The following is a 21,497-nucleotide window of genomic DNA, read 5'->3' on the forward strand; positions in this document are numbered from 1 at the left end:
TGGTGTCGGTCCATTGAAGTCAAAGGAGTTAGGCCAAGTCACAGCAGCAGAGATCTGGCCTAGATGATTCACTTTCCTGCTGAAATACCTGTTTAGAAAATCTTATCTGGGTTGTTGCTTTCAACTCTTCATCTCATGTGTACACACAAACAAATATACACACTCGAATACAAAGAAAGTGAGTAGAAGTGGGTCAAACCTGGGACTGCTACACCCAACCCCCATGATTATGTCAGCTTCATTGTTATTTGAGCCTCTTTTACTTTAAAAGAGAAGCCAGCCTGATCATCAGTTCTCTGTCGGAGTTTCCAACCTTGGTAGCTGGGCAAATAAAACCGCACCCTTTGAGCCGCAAACTAAGGGGATTTGATATGGATAATCAGTGGACCAGAAAAATGGTGCCATTCACACATTTTTATTTAAAAAGTGTGATTCTTTTTATAAAATGTTAATCCAGGGAGTATATATTCCTACTAAAAGCCTTTCAATATAAAATACAGTATTGTAAAAAGTAAAACGGGATACAAAATGGTATAAGACGTGAGTAAGAAAAACCCCTCTGCAGTGAATATAAATATCCTCATTGCAGCTCCTTTTAAAGGCAGCAGATGCATCCCTGTTAATATCTTGGAAATAATTCCCTCCAGGTCAAACCATCTCCTCTGTTCTGGTCCAGCCACTTCCCACAAGGGAAAATAGTGGTCACTCCAGTAGCTGAATTGGTGATCTCCACCCTCTCCACTAACCAGCCGGTTGCTATGCCGCTGTTGTCATGTTCAATCCGGACTTTTTTCAACTCCCCCAACTCCAGGGTTTCCAGGCAAAACCTGTTGGTTTTGCCCCGTTCAAAGAGATTCCGGAACTTCTGCTTGAGAGCACGCTTTCCCGAATCTCCATTTATTCCAAAGATGGTAATAAAGACATTGGCGTCAGTCCCAGCTCCTTTTTCAGACCCAGTAACCACAATGACCTCATATTTGACTGGCACCAAGCTCCGGGCTTTGCTGGCAAAACTCTCTGTGACCTTGGCACACTCAAAGACTTTGTAGTCACCCCTCTTGTTCCTCAGTGGAATTTTTGCATTGCACTTGAAAAAATATCTGCCAAAGGAAAGTTAACAATGTGTTAATAATATGGCCATTTGCTTTGCATTATGAATGCTCATAGGGACAGGTGATTTAGCAATTCACCTACTACTAATGTTTCAACCTTGTATTTAGAATGAGAGGGACATATCCTTGCTTGGGACTTGAACTGAAGATTCTGGGATTTTAGGAAACAGCATTGCTTGGTGTGCTACAGGAAGCTCTTTAAAGAACATAGACAATTATTTTGCAAGTTTGAAATATGAAGCCTCCCTGGAAACACAAATTCAAGTCAGAGAAAGTCAACTCAGCCCTTCAACCTTCCAGTTCTTCTACATTTCAGCATTACCCAAGGTAATAAGCTCGCCTTTGAATACGCCGAGATGAAACAGCTGGCTTGAGTTACACAGTATGTGTATGAACACTTACAGTTCTTCTGAAGTTCAAAAGTCCTGCGGCAGCGGATTTCCCCCAAACCATAATAATTTCCACTGCCCTCTTGCCCTCAAACAGCTCTGGCCTCACTCTCTAATTACAGTAGAGGCAGCTCATTTTACTTGTGCTTTTACTGGATTTTTTTGGCGTACGTGGAGCATAATGGAGGCCAGTGAAGGCTAAGCCTTCCCTCCAACCCTCATCCCACCACGGAGAAGGGGCAGTGGTGGATTTGAGACCTCCCTGAAAAGTCTCCTCTCACCCTGGCCCCAGGGCTGGAGGAGCTCTCGCTCCTCACTGCGACTACGCGGCTGAGGCGGGTGCACAGAGCTTTCCTGGTCTCGGGGCAGGGGAGTGAATGGGGGGAGCAAGACAGGGTGGAATGGGGTGGAGCCATGGGCGGAAGGGGCAGAACAGGGGAGGGGCTCCGGGCTCGGTGCTCCAACCAGGGCTGAGAGCTCCGCCGCAGTCCCCGCCAGGGCCATGCGGGGTGGCTGACAGCCGTGAGTGGGGGCAGGGCTTCGGACAGAAGAGGCGGGTCCCTCAGCTGAAAGAGGTGGGCAGGGTGCTAGCCTCCCCAAGAGGAAGCTTCGCCCACCACCCATGTTTTTTGGATATCATGGACTTATTCTGAAGGCTGTTGTAGCTCTATTGCAACTCGGGGTGACCAGCATCCCTAAACATTGGTAGAACACGGCTGTTCAAATCCCATGCTTTCAAGCAGATGGTTTAAATGACTTCAATCTTCCAGAGTTGCACGTGAGATTTGCCATCTCGTACATGCAACATAGCAAGGTGAAGGGGCTTCCTAGCTGAACAGCCTCTCCTTGGATTTCCAGGTTGAAAACCTGTTGAGAGGCCGCCATGTTGCAGGTTCAGTGCTGCCCTCTGCTAGGCCAGGCACCGCTGCAAACCCGAGGGGAGGATTATTGAGGGAGTTGTGTAATGACGGGAGTGCTGCGCTAGCACGTTTAGTTAGGCATTAGGGCTGAAGATCAAAAACAATAGACCATGCTGCTCCCTATGCCTAAACCAGCTTAAAAATATCTTTCAGGCAGGATCCTTGAGCCAAATTCTGCTCCAGTGTCAGTAGGTGCATGGGCTGTTGAAGTCACTTTCAAGTCCCACTTTCATAGAGTTTAAGGCCAGAAGGGACCATTATGATCATCATGCCTGGCTTCCTGCATTACAGAGGCTAGAGATCCTCACACAGTAAATCCTACATCAAGCCCATAACTTTTATTTGAGCTAGAGCAGGGGTCGGCAGCCTTTCAGAAGTGGTGTGCCGCGTCTTCATTTATTCACTCTAATTTAAGGTTTCACGTGCCAGTCATACATTTTAATGTTTTTAGAAGGTCTCTTTCTATAAGTCTATAATATATAACTAAACTATTGTTGTATGTAAAGTAAATAAGGTTTTTAAAATGTTTAAGAAGCTTCATTTAAAATTAAATTAAATTAAAATGCAGAGCCCCCCCGGACTGGTGGCCAGGACCCAGGCAGTGTGAGTGCCGCTGAAAATCAGCTTGTGCGCCACCTTTGACATGTGTGCCCTAGGTTGCCTACCCCTGAGATAGAGCATTACTTTTAAAAGGGCATCCAGTCTTGATTTAAAGACTATGAGTGATGGAGACTCCAACACGTCCCCAGGTAACTGAAGTCACTCAACTTAGTCCAGAATTGAATGTGGTGCCCTTGTCGTCTTATTTGCCTGTCAAGTGTCATGTACACTCACAGAAAAACAATATCATAAATGGCTACTATCGGAGAGCCCAGCAGGGCAGGCAGGCTGCTGCTTTTTTATTTAAAACAATCAAACAACTTAGGGACAAGTTTTCAAAGTTAGGTGCATCATCTCCGCTCTCACCCATCAAGGTGAAGTTCAACAACTACCACCATCAATGGGATGACAAGGAAGGGGCCAGAGGTGAGGGAGAACAGGAAAAGAGGGAATGTTAAAGGCTGGGGGAGGAAGTGTGTGTGTCCCCTCTCTCCTCATTTATAACTCTCAGCTCATCCTGAACAGACAAAGGAAGCAGCAAGCACTGAAATATGCACCAGATGCTGAAAACGCTTCACTCCACTGGGATGCCCCTGGCGATGTACAGGAAGCACATAACATACTCATAAATGACTGTGTGTCTGGTAATCAGCCAGAGGTTTGGACATTGGGCTTTTAATGAGGTATTTTATTTGCAGTGATGCAAGTCATTTCCACCTGAGTTTCCTCCCAGCAGGCACTCGCTGAAGGAATTCAGCTGGATTGCGTTATTCATGGGTAAAATTAAGACCTGAAGAAAGGGCTTCTTCAGTACCATAGTGTTACTATATTTCTTAAGGTCTTACAACACACTGAATGCATCTGAAATGACAGAAATACCTGCCAATGTTTGGAAAGAAGTTTTGTCCCTGGGAGGGTCTGATGAGAATAAATCCTGAAGCCCTTGTGCAGGGGTGGGAACGTACTTCCCAGAGAGAGCTTTTTTACCTCTCTCACAGCTGCCGTGTTGCCAGCTCTTGGGATTTTTATTGTGGATTTTGTGATATTCTGAGTTTTCCTTAAAACCTTGGCTTGGGGAATTGTCTCATTAGATGAGACTCTCAGCTTGCTTTCTTGTAAATTTCTACCCCTCAAAATTGCAGAGAAAAGCTTGAAAACATGACCCAATTGTATGCGAATGGCTCTAAAACCAAAAGGCAAAGAGAAAGAACTGAAATATATTATTTAAAATAAAATCATGACTGTTAAGGCAATCTTTTTAATTTGCCTGGTTTTGGGGGAGGGGATAGAGGGGGCCTCCTCTCATCATTTTTGAACCTTTGGGATGGGCAATACTGAATGCTTGATCCCACAATGTGGGGCAGCTGCTGCTAGGTAGGGCTGTGGTTACGGAGAACATGCAAGAAGGCAGGGTTCTGGCTAGTGCTGGGCAGAACGGGTAGGGCCGGTGCAACCATTTAGGCGACTGCCAGGCGCCATTTTCTTCAGCAGCGACCGCGGTGGCCGGATCTTCAGCCGTCCCAGTCACCGCTGGCATTTAGGCAGAGGGAGCTGGGGCAAGGGAGTGCAGGGAGGGCCGCCTGCAGCAAGTAAGGAGTGGGGAGGGGGGCGGCACGCAGGGGAACTCCCCGCCCCAGCTCACCCCTGCTCCGCCTCCTCCCCGAGCATGCCGTGGCTGCTTCACTTCTCCCGCCTCCCAGGCTTGCGGTACCTAAGCTGATTGGCGGTGCCTAAGCTGATTGGCGCCACAAGCCTGGGAGGCGGGAGAAGTGAAGCAGCCACGGCGTGCTCGGGGTGCTCGTGCTCGGAGCAGGGGTGAGTTCGGGCGGGGTGGGGGTGGCTCAGGGCTGAGGGTGGGGAACTGCCGTGCCTCAGGGTGGAGGGGAGGAGATGCCGCGGGGGGGGGGCACAGGGAGGGCGCAAGGTGGAAGTTTCGCCTAGGGCACGAAACATCCTTGCACCGGCCCTGGGAACGGGCTATGACAGGCTGCAACTTACAGCAGAATCTTGTTGCTGTACTATGTCATGTTTAAATAAAAGACTTGAATTGTGCTTTAAGAAGACCCTTGCCCCTTGGGGCCACATTGGTTTCAGTAAAAAGAACAGGAGTCCTTGTGGCACCTTAGAGACTACCATATTTATTTGAGCATAAGCCTTCGTGGGCTACAGCCCACTTCATCGGATGCATGCAGTGCAAAGTGAAACTATTTCCCCATGTTTATTTCCCCCACTATTGTTCCTCACACCTTCTTGTCAACTGCTGCCAATGGGCCATTTTGATTACCACTACAAAAAAGTTTTTTTAGCTCACCTTAACTGATCACTCTCGTTAGAGTGTGTATGGTAACACCCCTTGTTTCATGTGCTCTGTGTATATATATAGCTTCCTACTGTATTTTCCACTGCATGCATCTGATGAAGTGAGCTGTAGCTCACAAAAGCTTACGCTCAAATAGATTTGTTAGTCTCTAAGGTGCCACAAGTACTCCTGTTCTGGTTGTGGATACAGACTAACACAGCTGCTACTCTGAAACCAACCGTTGGTTTCAGTGAGGCTCTTCAGATGCACAATAGCTTTGGGCATGTGGCTGTGATTGCAGGGTCGGGCATTAAGCGCCACAGGTTTCCCTTGATTGCGAGACAAGACTATGACTGACTGAGTTTTCATTCTGCAAATATTAACATGGCTCTTCTACAGGCTGATTTGATTTAGCTGTTGATTAATTTGCTGGAAGAGACACTTAACATGAAAATCTCACGTCAAGGATTTCTTTTTAAACACTAAACTGTCTCAGCAGGAATGAAACCCTTAAAGTTAAATACTTTAACGGTAGTGGAAATACCGCAGAGAAGAAAAGGAATCCATTAGTAGTTTGGATGTGCTTGCTTAGCTATTTTGGCCCAAGATTGACAGCTAGTAGGTATTTGCTCTTTGGATGATCATTCTTTTCCTTTTCCTGCCTATTCTCCACGCTAGCAGCTCATTAATTCTGCATGAACAGTGCCACTTCCAAACGAAGAGCTCAGGCTGACAGGGCCAGGGAGCTGAAGTGCTGAGAGGTTAGCCAGGGGCGGCTCTAGACATTTCGCCGCCCCAAGCAGGGCGGCATGCCGCAGGAGGCGCTCTGCTGGTCGCCGGTCCCGTGGCTCCAGTGGACCTCCCGCAGGCGTGCCTGCAGAGGGTCCTCTGGTCCCGCGGCTCGACCGGCAGAGCGCCCCCCTGCGGCATGCCGCCCCAAGCATGCGCTTGGCGTGCTGGGGTCTGGAGCCGCCCCAGAGGTTAGCCAATCACACAAGATCACCAAGATAATCTGAAGTCTCTTGAAAGTCTTGGAAGGTTTCTGCCATCTCCAAACCAGAGAATAAAAGTATCTTTTGGTTTTTGTGACAGGGTATACTGGGCCTTTGTGGCTCCCTCCTGGAGGCCCCATCATCCTGCCCCAGGAAAGGAGCACTGAGGGTGGATCCTGGACATGCCTAGCGAGGCTGCATGGAAGCGGCCAATCAGAGCCCAGCAGACTCAGATAAAAGGCACTGCAGGTCCCAAGCAGGTCAATTCCTGGCTGGGACTAGAGAGGCAAGGTGGGGTGCTTCTCTCTGGCCTTAGGAGCTTACAGGATAGCCAGAGTCTGTTACCTGCTGCATTTGCTTAGCTGGGTTGGCAGGAAGAGAGGGCATAAGACCTTAATCCTGAGATAAGGGTGAAGCTAAAAGGGGACAGGTAGGAAGAGGCCAAGGAAAGAAGTGGCAGCTAATTGAAATTGAGCAATATGTGGTGGCTGTTCATAGGGTCGTTGGGTTGGAACCTGGAGTATTGGGCTGGGTTCTGCTACTGGCTAGAAGTAAAGTGGTGTAAACCCACAAAGTGGGCAGGACTGGGTTGGGAGCCCAAAGAAAGGGCGGAAGGCACCTACTAAGGGCAGATAGACTGTTTATCTATCAGATGGTATATACCCCAGAAGGTGTTCATCTAGACTTGGCTGGAGAGCCAAGCCACAGAAGACCTGCCAAGCAAGTCTACCAATACTGCACACAGCAGCAGGAGGCGCTCAAGAGGTGTGTCTCCCCGTTATAGTTTTGTAGCTGACTCCTGAGGTGCTTTTGGATCCAAGGAGTCATACTGGAACCATCCCAAAATGCAAAGGGAGTCAAATCTGAGGTTTCTCCCATGTTGAAGCAGTTTAGAGGCCAATCTTTGAAAAGTGGCCCATAGAATCTAAATGACCAGGTCTAGATTTTCAACGAGTTTAGGTGTGCAGGGTTGTTGGGAGGTTTTTTGCAAAATACATGCTGATTTCTTTTATGACTGTGCATCCATCTGCACATGCAAATACTTCACACCATAAACATGGAAACCATGCATGCGAATTAGACTTGTCTGTGGCAGCTCCTAAATGTTTTAAATATCTTGCCCTTAGTTTTTAAAACGCGCTAAGAATTTTTAAGGCTCAACATGCATGGCTAGGAAAGGTTAACTATGAAGAACCTCAGAAATACGGTTACAATAGTATTCTGCCTTTAGCCCCTGGAGTTCTTTATTGCATACTGTATATCTGTTTTGATGGAAGCAACTTACTTATTGCAAAGTTCCATCTCTGTTATGATTATCTCCCGGACATGCCAGTACGCATCAGCTTTTGTGGTTGACTTCCTTCCATCTTTTGGACAGTGACCAACACAGATGGCTGCAATATCACCAACATTCTTTGAAGAAAATAGAAATGTGTCTGTTGCTCCCCTGCAGGAAACATAGAAGAGTTTCAATTAACATCTTGGAGACCAGCAATGACTTGTGTCATGTTGGCATTAAGTAATTTGAGCGCGGCTATGAAAGATATAAAACAAACCTTCATTTAAAGTCATTTGATTTAACCCATAATTATTTAACACAAAGTATAATTTCCGTATTTAAATTCAGTATTTTTCCTGATTAGGGTGACACTTTAAATTACTACCACTAGGACCTTCCAGGGTATGTCTGAGCTACTTCACATCCAAAATCAATTTGCCTTGTTCTAGAGAAAGCTAAAGAATGACTAATTTTCCCCTAAGGCATTCATTTCTTTTCTTGACAGATATTGTATCTGTTGTAGATCTACTGAGCATAGCTGCTTTTAAAACCACTAGTCAAACTACCCCTCCTGCTTTTAAGCTGTTCTCAAGATGGGCTTTTAAGAACAATGTATCTCTGTCAAACATTTGGCCAACTCTTCTGTTGTGTATCTTTAGTAGCTGCCTTATTGGATTAGACCAGTAGTTCTCAACCCGCAGCCCAGTTAGCCCAGCTGCGGCCTAGCTGCATGCTAAAAAAAATTCAAAATTTGCCACTCTGGTCTGGCAGAGGATGGGGCTGGCTGAGGGGGAGAGAGCATAAGGCAGCTTGCAGGAGTGTTCCTACCAGCAGGGGGCTGGTGAGTGTTACAGGAGGGCAGGGGGCAGGAGAGTGGGTCTCTGGGCAGGGTTGCGGGGGGGATCTGGGCAGTGAAGGGGTTGGGCACTGGAAACTAGGGGTTTGTGGGGGTGCTGCAGCACCCCCAGGTTTTAGGTGGGGCTCCACTCCTGGCCTGGAGCCCTGGGTCCTGGCTGCCAGCTGCCCGGCCCCACACAGCAGGGTCCCGGTCCGGCTGCCAGCTGCCCGGCCCCACACAGCGGGGATCAGCTGGCAGGGTCTGGCCCCGCGCTGCAGGGTCCCGGTCTGACTGCCTGGCCCAACATGGCAGGTCCGGGTCCTGGCTGTCCAGCTCTGTGCCTAGGGCTCCACTCCTGGTCCCACTTTGTGGAGGTGTCTCTGGGTAGGGGGGTGCTGGGCATAAGCAACTGTGTGGGGTTTTTTGGGGCGGGGGGGAAGCCTGTGGTTCACAACCTGGGGTCCATATAATACATTGTGGGCCACATATGCATCCCACTATGATAAACAGGTTGAGAACCACTGGATTAGACTGTTAGTTAGGCTGTGAGTCTGTCAGGGAGGTTACGGAAGTCACGGATTCTGTGACTTTCCAGGACCTCCATGACTTCTGCAGCGGTGGGTGTGGCTGGCCTGGGGGGCATCCAAGCAGCTCTCCTCCTCCTCTCCCCAAGCACCCAAGATTTAGTCGGGTATATAGTACAAGTCATGGACAGGTCACGGGCCATGATTTTTTGTTTACTGACCATGATCTGGCCATGACTCGTACTATATACCTCTGACTAAAACGTAGCCTTAACTAGTAGTTCATCCAGTTGTCTGTCTCCAGCAGTAGACAATGCTTAATACTTCAGAGGAAGGAATCCTAGCCCCATTATACCCCTGGCCAATTGAGTAAATAGAGGAGGTTCCTTCCTGACCACCACAGACAATCTGCTTATTCTGTGAAATATGAGAGTTGTTTCTTTTTATTGCAGTCCTATCCGTCCTCAAACTGTGCCAAACCACTTCATAACAGGAGCCAGCACTGGTTAACAGATGGAGGTTTCCTTGTATCATGGCTGTTTGCTGTTGGGTCACTGATGTTTAAAATAGCTACACACACACTGATGCCATTAATATTAGAGTCCAATTTACTTACAAGTTTGCCTGCCTTGGAAGGACCTCTCTTGAGTTCCTGACAGAAAAACACTCCCTTCCTCCACAACAAACAGGCTACTCTAATATTCTTTGTGGTCTACGGGCAGCATCCTGTGTACAGTGTCCATAAACAAAAACAACACAAAACCTATCTCATAGATACTAATAACTAGAGGGGTTTGACCAGTTCTTAGTGTGCTTAGGCGTAGATTTCAAATGTGGAAGAGGAACTCTCATTCGTTTTAGCTACATAAAGGTGCCGCCAGCCAGTCTATACACTACACATAATAGTGCCCATTCATATCTGCAATATAAAGTTTTCTTTCATCATTTCTCTCTCTCCTTTTTCTTGCACCCAGGACATATACCAGAGATCTCTCATTCCTAAACCAAAGATTTGGAATGTTAGGTCAGATCTAAACAGCATTGACCACATTTAGCCTGTTGTCTCTCTCTTCTACCCCAGCAACCTTCTGTCGCAGATGTTAAAAACACCTCCCCCTCAGATGAGTTCTTCCACAGCTCCTCCCAGCTGAGCCTGTTGGGGTTCCTCTTAGGCTCATCTGGCAAACCCCTGAAGTATCATGACCCTTGTTTAAGTTTTGAAGGATATGTGCACACATACATGTACGTGTCCAATCCCCAGATGGACATTTCTGCTCATTCTTAAACTTGGCCTCCAGAGGCAAACATTACTTCTTTCTTCCACTTTACTACCTATTGTATCTTTCGGAAAGGAAAGTAAGAAATGGTCTGACACTCCTAATGCCACTCCATGGAGCTGCCTTTGTAAGACAGACACAGCTGGTGACATTCCCTTCCTGCTCACCCATCAAGGCTTATCTCACCTACCTTGTGAATTTCCTTTTTTTGGAGGAGTTTTCCAGAAGGAATTCTTTTGAGCGGCCCTTCTTTCCTTCTAAGATGATCCAGATGTTTTCCTTGGTTTCTGCATCCTCTGTGTCACTCGTCACTGTGACGATTTCATAGGCTTCCAAGGCAAAATTAAAGCACAAAATTAAATAGCCAGAGCAGAGCAGATGCAATCAATGACAATGGCCAGACAGAGACTTGTCTATTGGACTGTCACTGTGGCCTTCAGATAATGGGAGCTTTTCCATTGGCTCCTGTGGGGCCAACAATTCACCCCAGGGAAGGAATAAACAGAAAACAGAATAGGCTTAGGATGATCAACGAGCAGGAGTGTCTGGGGCTACTCTTGAGTGGCTCTCTTCTTTCAGAGAACTCAAGGGGAAGTTGTGAGCAGCTGTCCCTCTGCCCTGATGGCAGGAGTGCTGCAGCGGTTGATATTGTTCCCTGTCTTGCTCAATGTGGCTATGAGGCCACTAGGATGGTTAGTGAGGATACAGGGGCTGCGGTGCATTCAGTATGCTGATGACATCTGTGTCTCCATCATGTCTCACCTGGCTGGAGCAGTGGGACGAATAATCTTGAGCCCAGATGAACGTGCGGCTTGGATGACAGCTAACTGGATGCAATTCCATCAAGACTGAGATCGTGTTGGTGGGTTGTGGAAGCAGCTGAGGAGCTGGTGGAATTCATATGGACACCCCTCATTGAGGGAGCGCAACCACCATTTGTAAAACAAGTGTGCACTTCATATGTGTGTATATGGGGGCGAGGTATTAGGCCGTGGGCAGCTCCTAAATGCCCAGGCAGTGGCTGTAACGAAGAGTGCTCTCTTCCATCTCTGCCTGGCAAAACGATTTACAACCTTCTCTCTCCTGTGGGACTCCTCTCACAATTGTCCATTCCTTGACCACCTCATAATTAAACTGCTGTAAGGTGCTCCACATGGGGTTATACCTTGGGACGACCAGGAAGCAGCAGCTAGTGCAGCAGCTAGTGCATAATGCCATAGCCTGCTTATTAAGCGGAGTTACACACTGGGAGCACTTTAAATCAGTGTTCTATAATCTGCACTGGCTTTCAGTAAGCTTCCAGGTAGAATTCAAGGTGTTGGTCTTGAACTATCAAGCCCTAACTGGTTTTGGACCTGGTATCGTGAGAGATCACCTCTCAATCTGTCTTCAGCAGCCACGGATGAGATCATCAGAGGGGCTTTCAATACAAATAAGAAGGAACTGCTGACATGAGGGTTCCATGATTTTGGAACTTGCTTCCTCACTGGTCTGTCAGAGCTTGGATTTGTTAACTTCCTGAGCATGCTGCAAAGCTCATCTTTCCCCCACCCCTGTACTTTGTTTAGTCTGCTGAGGAGGGGATGGATTGAGGAGGGTGTATTTTTGGACAATCCGTTGACTATGCTTATATTGTAAATTTTAATTTATGAGACAGGCACCCAGAGCACTGGAGGGGCCCCTCCAGATGTATTTTAAACATCTGAAGAAATTAAATTAAAAAGTAAAACAAAAGTAGTCAACATCCTTTATCAAAATAATTTTCATTCTGGTTTAAAAACATAAGAACGGCCATACTGGGTCAGACCAATGGTCCATCTAGTCCAGTCTCCTGCCTTCCAACGCTGGCCAATGTCAGGTGCTTCACAGGGAATGAGCAGAACAGGGCAACTATCAAGTGATCCATCCCCTGTTGCCCAGTCCCAGTTTCTAGCAGTGAGAGGTTTAGGGACACCTGGATCATGAGGTTGCATCCTTGACCATCTTGGTTAATAGCCATTGATTAACTTATCCTCCATGAACTTATTTAATTAATTTTTGAACCCTGTTATACTTTTGGCCTTCACAACATCCCCTGGCAATGAGTTCCACAGGTTGACTGCGTTGTGTGAAGAACTTCCTTATGTTTGTTTTAAAACTTCTGCCTATTAATTTCATTGGGTGATCCCTACTTCTTGTGTTATGTGAAGGGGTAAATAACACTTCCCTATTCACTTTCTCCACACCATTAATGACTTTACGGACCTTTTTCACATTCCCTCTTAGTCATCTCTTTTCTAAGCCGAAAACTCTGTCTTTTTAATTTCTCCTCATGTGGAAGCTGTTGCATAACTCTACTCATTTTTGTTGCCCTTCTCTGCAGTTTTTTCCAATTCCCATATCTTTTTTTGAGCTGGGGCAACCAGAACTGCACACAGTATTCAAGATGTGGGTGTACCATGGAGTTATATAGAGGCATTATATATCTTCTGTCTTACTATCCTAATGGTTTCTAACATTCTGTTCCCTTTTTTTTGACTGTCGCTGCATAATGAGCAGATGTTTTCAGAGAATTATCTATAGTGACTCCAAGATCTCTTTCTTGAGTGGTAACAGCTAATTTAGACTCCATTATTTTATATGTATAGTTGGGATGATGTTTTCCAATGTGCATTACTTTGCATTTATCAACATTGAATTTCATCTGCCATTTTGTTGCCCAATCACCCGTTTTGTGACATCCCTCTGTAAATCTTTGCAGTCAGCTTTGGACTTAATTATCTTAGTAACTTTGTATCATCTGCAAACTTTGCCACCTCACTGTTTACCCCCATTTCCATTTCATCTCTGAATATGTTGACCAGCAGAGATTCCAGTACAGATCCTTGGAGGACTCCACTATTGACCTTTCCATTCTGAAAATGACCATTTATTCCTATCCGTTGTTTCCTGTCTCTTAACCAGTTACCGATCCATGAGAGGACCTCCCCTCTTATCCCATGACTGCTTACTTTGCCTAAGAGCAGGGACGTCACATCACCACAGCTGCACTCTGTTCTTAGCATGCTAGCTCAATGAAAGCTAGCACGGGTATGTCTCATCGAGTCGGAAATCACATCCCAAGCTCCAAGTGCAGACATACCTTGGGTGACATGATATAAATTCTCCAAACTCCTCAGGACAGGGACCTGTGACATGCCTGGCACTTTTGTTGAAGCTATTAAATAATAATGCTTTCTCCCTCACCACTGACCTCAGTGGAGTTACCCTGGTGTCAAATCAGGAATAACTCAGAGCAGAATCAGGGCTATGGGGTTTTAAACCCTGCAGTCGAGCTTGCAGCCCCAAGGCAGCTGGGGTAATGTTACCTGTATGCCTTTGGAAACTGAATTTATTTTCCACCTCAAAGATTCAAGACCATTATTTCTAATGAGGACATAACCGTGTATCATCTCTGCATATTGCCAGCACCAACAGATGCATATGGTGCCATCTTTACTTTCAGCCTAGACTGAGACTCAGTGTGTTTCCTCCTCATAAATCTTCTCTCATAAAACCACAGTGCTGTGTATAGACAGGCACTGAGGTAAACTAAGCCTGAGAAGTACCAAGTGCCAGTCCGGTGACTCTCAGCTGAGTGGTTTCAATAGCTCCAGCCACCCGATGACTCTCAGAGAAAGTCTCCAACTTACATGTGCGCTCCTTCAGTTCCAGGATGTCGTTATTGGCACAAGCCAGTTCTCTTATGAGCTGACCATCATCTTCACCTTTAGCCAGCCAGCGATCACACTGGAAGCGGAACGTCTTATCCAGGGTAGCGTCTTTCACTTCGATGTATTCCAAGTGCCAGCCAGGTGCAACTCCTTTTTGGTGAAAAAGAACAAATATATAATGCTTGGGTAGGTGACATACCCATTGCCAGAAGGAACCTGCGGGCACTGAAAAGGTATGTTCTTTGTTTAGAAAGGGCCGTAAGCAGGGCTGGTGCTGTACAGAGGCAGAGGAGACAAGGTCGCTACCCTGGGGAGCTTATCCTATAAGGACCATGTTCTGATCCTCTTACTCTGTCTGGGTGGCACCTTCCCTCTTGACTAGATTCACTGGTTTCTAAAAAGGAATAAGGGGATCAGAATCTGGTCCTACATTAAAAGAAATATCATGAGTAAGGAGGCAGAGCAGCCAGTTGTAGGGCAGCAGCAGCCCCCCCTCCTCTGGACCCCAAGAAGGCTCCCCACATGTTGGGGAAGAGTCAGACTAGGTGAACTAGACCGTAAGTTCTTCCACTCTTTCTGTACCCCACTTTGCTATTATTGCGGCTATCCTTGTGAAGGGCTGCTGGGGATAGCTCTGTGTTGAGAGGAGAGTTCACAGTGGATACATCATAGATGCCATTAGAGAGTCAAGATTTACCTCACTGCAATCTCTGCAATACTAATTATTTCCTATTCTAAGTATAGGGCATTGTAACTGTTAGTAAATTGGACTTTTTACATGGGGACCACCATATGTGTGTGTGCACACACACCGTGACATGCATGCAGACACATAAGAGATTTCTCTCTACAGAAGACATACAGATGTATACACTTAATCTGGATTAATCCTTTTAATTATCCCCTACATTTTTAATTAAAAAACCCAGGGTGAAGAGCTGGAGACTCTGTCTTTTGAAAATCTGGCCCATTGTGTCTGGGGTTGAGAACGAGGCAGCACGCTGATACATGACAATGATTCTTGTGTTTTCACTGGGCTGCGTGGATAGAGTACACCTAGGAGCAGACCTACCGAATAAGAAGGTGCTGCATTGGCACAGCTGCCTTTCAGGGAATGAAACCTCAGCTGAAGCATTCTGTTTCAAAGCTCTCTTTGTAAATGGACCCAGATCCACCCCTGTTGTAACTCCTTTGAAGCCAATGGGATTACACCACAAAAAAAAGTAGCCTAGTGTGGGCCAGATCCTCAGTCCAGGCTGGGTTCTAGCGAGATATGGGAAGGGTAAAGAGTGGGAGCATCTTGTGCTCATGCAGCTGCTCCTTAGCTTCCCTGTGCTTCCCTAATGTAGCCCCATGGCAGAGAGACCAGAGGATCCACTGCTCTGCAGATCCACCGGCCTCACCCCTCCCTTGGCCTACCCAGTCCTAAGCCCGTGTGAGCTGCCCTGCAGAGAGCCTCTAAAGCAGCATTTCTCAAACTGGGGGCCACAACCCAAAAGGGGGTCACGAGGCTATTGGGGGGCTGTCATGAGATCACAAAAAATAGGGTTACATACATCCAGGTTTTCCCAGACATGGCCTCTTTTTTGGTCCTCCAAGCTCTGTCCGGGTGGATTTTTGGAACACGAACAAATATCCATGATTTTTCCTTGCTTGTCCTTTCCCTTGCCTTCAGAGCTGGGCAGCCAGAGAGCAGTGGCTGCTGGCCAGGTGCCCAGCTCTAAAGGCAGTGGTGCTGCCAGCAGCAGCACAGAAGTAAGGGTGGCCTGGTATGGTTACGTAGTTCTGCAGGGATCCGCTCTGACACCGCAAGAGCGATGTCCGGTACCAAGAATGGGAGGGCAGGGTCACCACAGCCTGAAATATTTTCAAAGGGGGACCCAGCAAAAAAAGTTTGAGAACCTCTGCTCTAGCTGATTCCCTCTCCCACCCTGATCCCCCTGTCTGTAGACGCAAGGGCTGACGTTGCCTCTCAATGTGCATGGTTTGCTTTATGCTTGTAACAGACCTGTTCCTTGAAGACCTAAAACTGATGCCAACAGGAGCCTGGGACGCACAGACGGGCTGGGCTCAGGCCAAGGTGCACTGTACAAAAGCCTAGAGGGACTTTATTGGCTTTGCTGCACTTATGCTGGGGATGAACTTGGACCGGTGTGTTTGTCTCTGCTGCAGTTTTATAAGATATTAAATACTAAGTGACTGACCAGTCACTGCTTTTTTTGTATAACCTTAGTCTTAAAAATAGTCACCGGTCACTGCTGTGCCTTTGTCAAACATGCTTTTTTCTGATCACCGTAACAAGTGTTGATTACCCAGATCAATGTTTTTAACAAAAGGTACTTAATTCCAAGCCTGTTCTGCTGTCATTGAAATCCCCAGCAGCAAACCTGTCCTAATAAACCCCACGACTATGACATGGCGGCTTCCTGCATGGTCCCACCGCTGGAAGTGACATTTTCAATAGCAAGCAAAACATTTCAGATGTAATTAGAAGAGGAGAACAGCTTTGGGGAAAACAGAATCACTTTGCTGACTCGACTCTGGCAGTTGTATAATTTAGTGTCATGTAGGGAGAGGTATGATCTCCTCCAAGCATCCTTAGCCACAAGGAGCAGTTCAATTCTTCCATCTGTTTTCTGTTCATGGGGTTGCTGGAGTTGGCATGTGTGAAAAGATGGCCCCGGCCCCATAGACGAGCTAGTCATGCCTATTGTCTGCAGACACTGATCCTTTACAGTTGTATGAGAAAAATCCAGTTCAGACCTACTCAGAAATAGTAATAAGCGCCCCTTCCCAAATATTGAGACCTCCGTTCCTGCTGGGCAGAACCAGAGGTGATGCGTGGGTAGGGTGGGTGCTCCCAGATTTTTGCCAGGGTTTGCTGGCCCCACTCGGTCACATGCTTCCTCAGGGCCCCTTCCTGCACAGCAGCTGCTGGGGAGCTGGCAAGCTGGGCTCTATGACCCTGGGAGAAGCAGTGGCAAACAGCTGGGAGCTGCAGGGAGAGCCGCTGCTGCTGCCTCTCCCCAGGGAGCTTGGGGCTAACACCTAGGAGTTGCAGGGAGGGGCCGCTGAGTGCAAAAAGGGAGATGTCTCGTGGGGGGGGGGCGTGACTCAAGCTCCTGGGAGGGAGCTGAACCTTTAAATTGTGCCCCCCCTTCAGTATGCATTATTCAACTCAGCCCCGCCGCTGCAGGGCAGAAACCCCGAGCTCCATCCCCAATCTGGTAGGCAGAGAATGGGGCGGATGGGGGGGGCGGGCTCTGTAAACTGCACTTTAACTGTAAAAGAGCCACATGTGGCTCGCACACCGCAGTTTGGCCACCCCTGAATGATAACATCTGCCACTACCAGTACTTGAGATGGATTTCAAAAAAGCCACGTCAGGTAGTAAACTGACCGTTTTAGGGGGTCAATAAGCAATTATGTTCCCCATTCCCTCACTACAGCACCACACAATTGGCTGGGTGCACTATGGCTTTCTTTTAGTCTTCCTCTAAAACATCAGATACTGGCCACTGCCAGAGCTCGAGCTGGAAATGCATCCCCACCCATGTGGCCCTGCTACACTACGCCTGCTTACCTGCCCACCAGCCGCTCTGTGTGGCATCATGTGTAAAACGGGACAATACAAATAAACTATACTGATCAAAACAAATGTGTGAGGAGAGACATGGCGGTAGATGAGGTGCCAGCTCTTGCCAAGGTTGCAGGGGTTAGGGTTACTATATCTGAACATTCAAAAAAAAGGACACTCCACGGGGGAAGGGGGAGTCGGCCCCGCCCACAGTCCACCCCCACTCCTTCCCCACTCCGCCCCCCCAACTCTGCCCCAGGTCCCACCCCCTCCCCGCTTGGCTCCATCCCCCCCCCTCGCGTCGCTGGCTTGCTGTGTCCCTCCTCAGTCCCCCACCCACCGCTCGCCTCCTCCCACCTGCCACTCTCCTCCTCACTCCCCTGCCAGAAACCCCCATGCTCGCCCTGAGAACCCTGCCTGCCGCTGGCTCGCCGCTTCTTGCCTCCTCCTCCCCTCCCGCCCACCAGCCACTGGCTCCCTCGCCGCTTCAACCCCCGCTGCCCACTGCTGGTCTTTTCACCCCACCCCACCTGCCACTGGCCCGCCACCCACCTCCTCACCCTCCCGCCCGCCGCCCGCCTCCTCACCCTCCCGCTCGCCTCCTCACCCTCCCGCCTGCCGCCCGCCTCCTCACCCTCCCGCCCACCTCCTCACCCTCCCGCCTGCCGCTCGCCTCCTCACCCTCCCGCCTGCCGCTCGCCTCCTCACCCTCCCGCCCACCTCCTCACCCTCCCGCCCGACGCTCGCCTCCTCACCCTCCCGCCTGCCGCCCACCTCCTCACCCTCCCGCCTGCCACCCGCCTCCTCACCCTCCCACCTGCCGCTCGCCTCCTCACCCTCCCTGCCCGCCGCCCACCTCCTCACCCTCCCGCCCGCCACCCACCTCCTCACCCTCCCACCTGCCGCCCGCCTCCTCACCCTCCCGCCTGCCACCCGCCTCCTCACCCTCCCGCCTGCTGCTGGCTCCCTCGCTGCTCGCCTCTTCACCCCCTCCACCCCCACTTCCCTACTCCCCCCCCACACCCACTGCTGGCTCACCGCTCGCCTCTTCATCCCGCCCCACCAGGGCCACCCAGAGGATTCAGGGGGCCTGGGGCAAAGCAATTTTGGGGGCCCCTTCCATTAAAAAACAGTTGCAATACTATAGAATACTATATTCTCATGGGGGCCCCTGCCCCATTTTTCCCCCCCCAGGCGGCCTTGCGCCCCACTTGCCTACTTATCCCTCCTGCCACAGGTCCCTCTGGCTCCTAGGATTGGGGCAGCCAAGGGGTCTCCATGTGCTGCGCCCACCACAAGCGCAAGCTCCGTGGCTCCCATTGGCTGGGAAAAGCGCCAATGGGAGCTGCCGGAGCCGCGGAGCGGGGCTTGCAGGCACAGGTGCTGACTTTTAGTTTCGCTGGTGGGTGCCCCACCTGGCCCTGCCCCTTCCCTGAGGCCCCGCCCCCCACTCTGCCCAAGGCCCCATCCCCACTCTGCCCCTCCCTGCTCCCCACTCCTGTTGGCTTGGTCTACGACCTGACTCCACCCACTCACTCGAAGTGACACAGGAGGTTCCCCTCCTCAGGGTAGGAACGGTTGCCTACTGGTTAAAGCACAGACCTGGGGCTCAGGTGTTCCGAGTTTGATTCTCTGCTCTGCCACAGACTCCCTGCTTAGTCTCAGGAAAGTCACTTCATCTCTCGGTGCCTAGATCCCCCTTTCCAAATGGGGCTAATGATTCCCTACCTCCTAGGCTAAATCCATTCATGCCTGTGTGATAATGGGGGCAATGGAGATATCAAGGTTTTGACATTCACAGCATCCCCTGGCAATGAGTTCCACAGGTTGACTATGTATTGTGGGAAGAAATACTTCCTTTTGTTTGTTTCCTATCAGCTCCAAGACACCTGAGGGTGTATTTCCAGTAGATTCTAATGTTATCATCTTTTTCCAATGGCAGTGTGCTCTCTTCTCCTATTAAGTTACTCAGCAATTAGAAATAAAGTCTTAAAAACATTGTAATCTATTTATACAATGGATTTGATATTTCTCCAGCACAAATGACAACACACTCCAGTTCAAGATATTAAAGGTGTAAAGATTCAAAACATAAAAACAAATTTAAAAATTGAACTTGCATTTACAAATGACTGATCTAAAAGCCTGTTTTAGTCCTGGAAACAGTTACATTTTACAATGTAATAAGTAATCCTGAGTATGTATCTACAGTGACTGAACCGGCCGATTCTTAACTGTGGTCTTAATGAAAATACAATATGACACTATACGTCTTAAATGTTAAGAAAATTTGCCCTCTAAACAATGTCATTTTCAAGGGCATACTCAAATGTTAAGGAAGTTACTGAAGAGGCCTGTTCTAAAGGCTGTAAAACCAGATAGAATTAAGAGCACTCCGGGAGGGTTTTTTTTTTTTTATTAACGAAAGTCCCCTGGATCCATTTACTATTTCAAGAAAAAAGATTGAGAAGCAGAGGTATGTACAATAATACTTCCTCTGATTTCCATCAAGAGCAATTGAAATGTCCCAGGGAAGAACTGACTGTGACACTGAAAATAAAACCGATCAGTTTTGTGGGAGAGACAGATCAGCATTCACCAGGTCCCTTCTGTCGGCCACGGCTAGCCAGAAACTGCTCTCTCCTGGGTCTCATCCTATCAGCTGGGTGGGAACTATTTACCCACATGAAGTGCTTTGAGTGCACCTCTGGCCCAGGGGCTGCTAGCTGCAGGGGAAGGGGCGGGGGGGCTTACTAACTCACACAGGCTCTCAGCTGCTCAGCCTGAGGGGGCATTTGAGAAACTCATTACAGACTCCCTCTGTGTGTGAAACGGTGGGGCGGATAGAGCAATCCAGACAGCTCTCCTGCTCCCAGCCTCGGAGTTCGTGCAATGGGGAATTTACATTTCCCACAGCCCAGAGCCAAAGGGGAGAGAGGAGCTGCTGATCCAGCTCCTCCAGGACAGCTGTATCAACTTCTTGCTCAGGGAGGAGTAAAAGCCTGCTCTGCCCTGGAAATGGACCACTTTTACCTGCCGTGGGAGCCGGGTTGGAAACTGCAGCCACATGCTGCTCATCTGCTGGCTTCCTGCCAAAACAGCTGACAGGCAGCTGTGCACTACAGTAGATTGGTTAGAAACAGCTAATCCAGCCTCCCGCCAAAGGTTCATGTGGCTCCGCATGCGCGAGAGCTGATTTGCAGCTGCCACAACTGATTATCTAGGGTTACCATGCCTCCACATTTTCCCAGACATTTTTAGATATTTAAAAATTCCTCCCGGACGGGGATTTAAGAACTAAAAAGCCAGACGTGTCCGGGAAAATACGGACGTATGGTAAAACTAGTAGGTGTCAGCTGAACACTGACAAACTCATAGCTGGAAACCAGACCAGCTCACCTGTATGTCAATATTGTTCAAGACAGCGGCGGCTTCAGGCACCAGTGCTCCAAGTGCGTGCCTGGGGCGGCAAGCCGGGGGGGGCACCCTGCCGGTCCCTGTGAGGGTGGCAGTCAGGTTGCCTTCGGTGGCTTGCCTGCAGGAGGTCCACCGGTCCCGCGGATTTGGCGGCAATTCGGCAGCGGATCCGCCGAATCCACGGGACCAGGGACCTCCCGCAGGCGCGCCGCCAAAGGCAGCCTGACTGCCGTGCTTGGGGCGGCAAAAAAGCTAGAGCCGCCCCTGGTTCAAGAGACTTGTAAAGATGTTTAGTCTCCATAAAGGCTTGTAAGTTGCTGCATGTGTTCATCGTACTTGTAATGTCTGTATCCCATGCTTTAAGGTGATATGTACGCTTTGCTATATAACTGTAAAAATGCCTGCTGTGAACTTGTGAACCCAAGCAGGAGGAGGGTTCCCCCACTCATCAAGAAAGACCATCAAACCTAAGTGGGCCATTGTGAAGCATCACATTACAAAGACTGAGCAAATGGCCCTGTCACGGGATACTACCGTTCCATCAGCTGGAATTCTGGAAGACGGGAACAAAGACCACTCAC

At 48.8% G+C, this 21,497-nt stretch overlaps 1 protein-coding gene across 4 annotated transcripts in view; it reads right to left on the reverse strand.

The window, feature by feature from the left end:
* Positions 1–423: 423 nt before the first annotated feature.
* Positions 424–21,497, reverse strand: part of LOXHD1 (lipoxygenase homology PLAT domains 1) — a 281,541-nt gene continuing 260,467 nt past the window's right edge. For all 4 annotated transcript variants that reach the window (XM_045021840.1, XM_045021841.1, XM_045021842.1 and 1 more), the window contains 4 exons: positions 13,902–14,072; positions 10,421–10,559; positions 7,598–7,759; positions 424–1,100 (listed from right to left, as the gene is read on the reverse strand). In XM_045021840.1, the coding sequence (XP_044877775.1) occupies positions 620–1,100; positions 7,598–7,759; positions 10,421–10,559; positions 13,902–14,072 (953 nt within the window). In that variant the 3' untranslated portion in view covers positions 424–619. The remainder of the gene's footprint in view (positions 1,101–7,597; positions 7,760–10,420; positions 10,560–13,901; positions 14,073–21,497) is intronic.

The sequence above is a fragment of the Mauremys mutica genome, chromosome 6 (genome assembly GCF_020497125.1).
Source record: "Mauremys mutica isolate MM-2020 ecotype Southern chromosome 6, ASM2049712v1, whole genome shotgun sequence".
Classification (NCBI taxonomy): Eukaryota; Metazoa; Chordata; order Testudines; family Geoemydidae; genus Mauremys; species Mauremys mutica.